Source organism: Henckelia pumila, chromosome 1, assembly GCF_033568475.1.
Source record: "Henckelia pumila isolate YLH828 chromosome 1, ASM3356847v2, whole genome shotgun sequence".
Classification (NCBI taxonomy): domain Eukaryota; kingdom Viridiplantae; phylum Streptophyta; class Magnoliopsida; order Lamiales; family Gesneriaceae; genus Henckelia; species Henckelia pumila.
In genome coordinates, this window is record NC_133120.1 from 90,233,731 (window position 1) to 90,237,264 (window position 3,534).

The 3,534-nt window shown below is 35.9% G+C and overlaps 1 protein-coding gene across 1 annotated transcript; it reads left to right on the forward strand.

Moving 5' to 3' along the window:
* Positions 1 to 639: 639 nt before the first annotated feature.
* On the forward strand, positions 640 to 1,605 carry LOC140868186 (probable pectinesterase/pectinesterase inhibitor 39). The gene is made up of 3 exons (XM_073272909.1): positions 640 to 793; positions 882 to 1,109; positions 1,259 to 1,605. The coding sequence occupies exons 1-3, from the start codon at positions 640 to 642 to the stop codon at positions 1,603 to 1,605; spliced, it is 729 nt and encodes a 242-aa protein (XP_073129010.1).
* The last annotated feature ends 1,929 nt before the right edge of the window (positions 1,606 to 3,534 follow it).

Below are 3,534 nucleotides of genomic sequence, written 5' to 3' on the forward strand. Positions count from 1 at the left end.
ACTAGGCAAGCCCTGTGTGACAGGCTAGTACAAGAAAGTGTTGGTAGGGAGAATCAAACTCTTGACCTAGCTAGCCAATTGTTCACTTACTCAACCAATTTGAACACCCTCTTAAGGGCTTCTTTGGCATAACTCTTGGTCTCAATTTTGGTTGTTGTCTCATTTGTTAGTGTAAAAGACACTACCCAATAGAAAAAGAATCAGAGTCGTCGGGGAAAATATTTGGAAGTATGAAAAAATGTCTCCTTCTGCTAGCTCTTGATATGATACTATACAATTTGTTTGTTTGTTTGTTTTTGTTTTTGTTTTTCCTTTTTCACTAAACAAAAATCATCAATCCCTAATTAATGTGGCAACTATAGTTTTCATTAAATTCCTGGTTAAATAAATATTTGAAGTTTTGGTTATCCATCCATATAATTAATCTGTAGAAAATGATATTCTCTAATTACTCATTTCTAGTTATGGATGCGGGAAATGTTGAGATAGTTCCTTGTGCACCATTGTCGCATGACACTTCCCATAGCCCGCCATGTTGCATGACACTTCCCATAGGACGTATACTGACATACATTAAATTGAGGTAGCTAGCTATCCCATCACCACAGGCATTATATGATCAGTTTGATGATGATGACGATGGCGACAACGACGATGGTGGTGATATTTCTTCAAATTTTTCCTTTCCCAACTCTCCCAGCAGCCTCTTTTTTCATTGACTCTAACCCAACGAGCAGACAATTGGTGGAGAATGCAGAGAGAATACCATCAATGGTGGGTAGTAGGAGTCCTGGTGTGCATTATCATCATGCTTGTTATTGGTTTTACTGTATTTTTCTTAGTATTTAGGAAAGGGAAAAACTCTAAAATATAATTTGTAGTGTCTAAAGATGGTAAGGGAGAGTTTCGATCAATTTCCGAAGCCTTAGAGGCTTCCCCAAGCAATAGCAACGACCCCGTTTATATCAATATCGAAAGCGGGGAGTATTACGAGCTGATTAATGTTGGCATGGAAAAAACCAACATTGTCCTTAAGGGTGCGGGAATTGATAGAATGGTGATTGTTTCGAATGGGAGTTTGGATGGGAGTCAATCGGCTGCAACACTAAGTAAGCATGCCTAATCATATGCTACACTTTAATTTGTCTTTCCTCCAATTTACATGCCTCTGCTCATGTTATATATTGTGCTTATTAAAAAATCTTGAATTATCCTAGTGATTATTGGAGTTCGGTTTCTAGCTCGTGATGTTCTGTAGAAAATTTGTCAGATTATTCAGTTTTCTACAACTGTAACTGTAAGCTGAAAGGAGTGAATGGATCGTTGAAAGCCAAAGGAGGGAATCAGTTTTACCGCGGTTGCAATGTTCATGGACAAAATCATCTGGTTTCTGGATACACCACGATATATTTCCAGAAAAGCAGTTTTTTTGCCGAGACAGAGAAAGCAGTATTTTCCTCTCAATCTAGCTTCCTTGTGTCCGACAAGAGAATCACTTTTAATCGGTGTTCTTTTTACGCGGGGCAGCACATGAAGAATTCATCAGCAGCAGCATACTTAGGTGAATTATTGGGGAAGTATTCTAAAATTGTAGTGATTCTGTGAAGACCTGATTTTCCTTAAGGTTAAGATTTTTAATTTACTTATTATTTTGTTTATTAATGTATTTTGTATAATTAGTATTAGATATTGTTGGAGATAGAATATATTTTAGATATCTTGATAGTTAGTTTACATATATTATGAAGATATAAGATTTAGATTTAGATGCAATCAAATCTTGGGAGATATATTTCTATTCAAACTTTGAAAATCATAATCCTAGTCTATCATTAATTCTTGTGTACCTATAAATACAGACTCAACCTTCACAATATTCACGCTCAAAAGTCTCTCACTTTCTCTCTTTATTTTCGAAAAACTCAATTAGCTTATAGGTTCTGTTCTCGGCTGAGAATTTCCATAGAAATTCATTCAATTTCTCCAATTGTTTTATCGTTTAAGGCTGCCACTTGGGAAAGGTACTTTGTCTTGTTTCCAATTTTTGGGTTCTCTCCATATATACGTGGGAATATAGGGTAGCCAATTTATGTTTTGAAATTCTGTCAGCTTGTGCCATCATTTGTTCGAGAATTGGCCTAGGGAATTGAAGGATCTAGTGCATGCTTGTCCAATAAGCTTTCAACACGTGGTCTAGGAGGCATAGTGGAATTTTTGGAGATAATCAAATTCTGAATTTCCGAGTTTTCTTTTGAATTCTCGATCCAGGCTTTGCAAGGTTGTTTGATTTCTGTACACATTTATGGTAAGTGGGCTTACGTTTTAAAATAATATGTATGCTTTAAAATTTCGATCGTTTATGTTAATCGTTGGAAGTTGTTATTTAATATTGTTCGTGATGGTGTTTCTTTCGAGATATGTTTTGACATTGTTAGGACTCAAATTATGAGTGGAAAGGGAATTTCCGAACCATGTTATGTTATGGTCCTGATACGGTGGGTATAATAACCGTTCTATGACCTCACCCCTTAGAGGGATTACATATAGGGGACTGATCAGTTAGCCACGAGTAATAAGAGGAATTTCAGTGTCTTGTCAAAGATTATGTTATGTCATGTCAAATATGTTATGATGTTATTTATGCTATGCTATGTTGAGACATGATATGAAATGTTTATGATTTAAATTAATTCATGAGTTTTTGAAATAAATATATATATATATTTTGGTATGAACGATCGGCCCCCACTTGCTGAGTGTTTCCCAAAACACTCACCCCTTACTTTTCCCTCCCAGATTATGAAGATGATGATGTAGAAGTTCGTGAGCAAGATATGTTTTGGGGATGGTGATTGATGACCAATAAAACTAAATGTCGTTATGTTTATCTTTGGGATTTTTAATATTAATGTTTTATTATTAAGTTTTTAGACGCTTCCGCATTGGTTTTGTTATTGTTGGATTTATCGAGTTGTAAAGACAATGTTTTGAAGTTTATTTATGATAATAGACTGGTTTGGTTTATACTGTACTACGAGGCTGGTTGTTTTATAATTTGTGTGAATTTGAAACAACGCCGGTGGCACGTCTCGGTCTCGGGGCATGACATTTTAGTGGTATCAGAGCCGCCAGGTTCATAAATCCGGATTGGATTCCGTACCGAAAAATTTGACGTTGTCAAATTTTGACCAAAGCCCTACGTATCCTGACCCGAAACGATCTTCTGAGTTAAACTCATACTATGTATGACTAATGACGCTTTTAGCCCGAATTCAATCGTTTAAGCCTCCGAAATTGCGTTTTTGCCATTTTAGGAAAGTTTTCGGACGCTTATAACTTCACCTAGAAAATTCTAAATCCAATTTCGCGAATTGTCCCATGACACCCTCGACTTGTAGTTTCTGCCCATAAAGAAATCTCAAAATTTTCCATTTTTGGAAATATTGCCCGAAAATCTTGTTCTATATAAATTATGCCTGAAATTTCATCAATTTGAATTCTAACTTGAACCCATCCCTCTTTATTCTAGGAAGA

Coding starts and splice junctions, on each gene's coding strand:
- LOC140868186 (XM_073272909.1), top strand. CDS start 640: ATGGCGACAACGACGATGGTGGTGATATTTCTTCAAATTTTTCCTTTC. Junction 794..881: donor GGTGGGTAGTAGGAGTCCTG/GTGTGCATTATC, acceptor TATAATTTGTAG/TGTCTAAAGATGGTAAGGGA. Junction 1,110..1,258: donor TCAATCGGCTGCAACACTAA/GTAAGCATGCCT, acceptor GATGTTCTGTAG/AAAATTTGTCAGATTATTCA.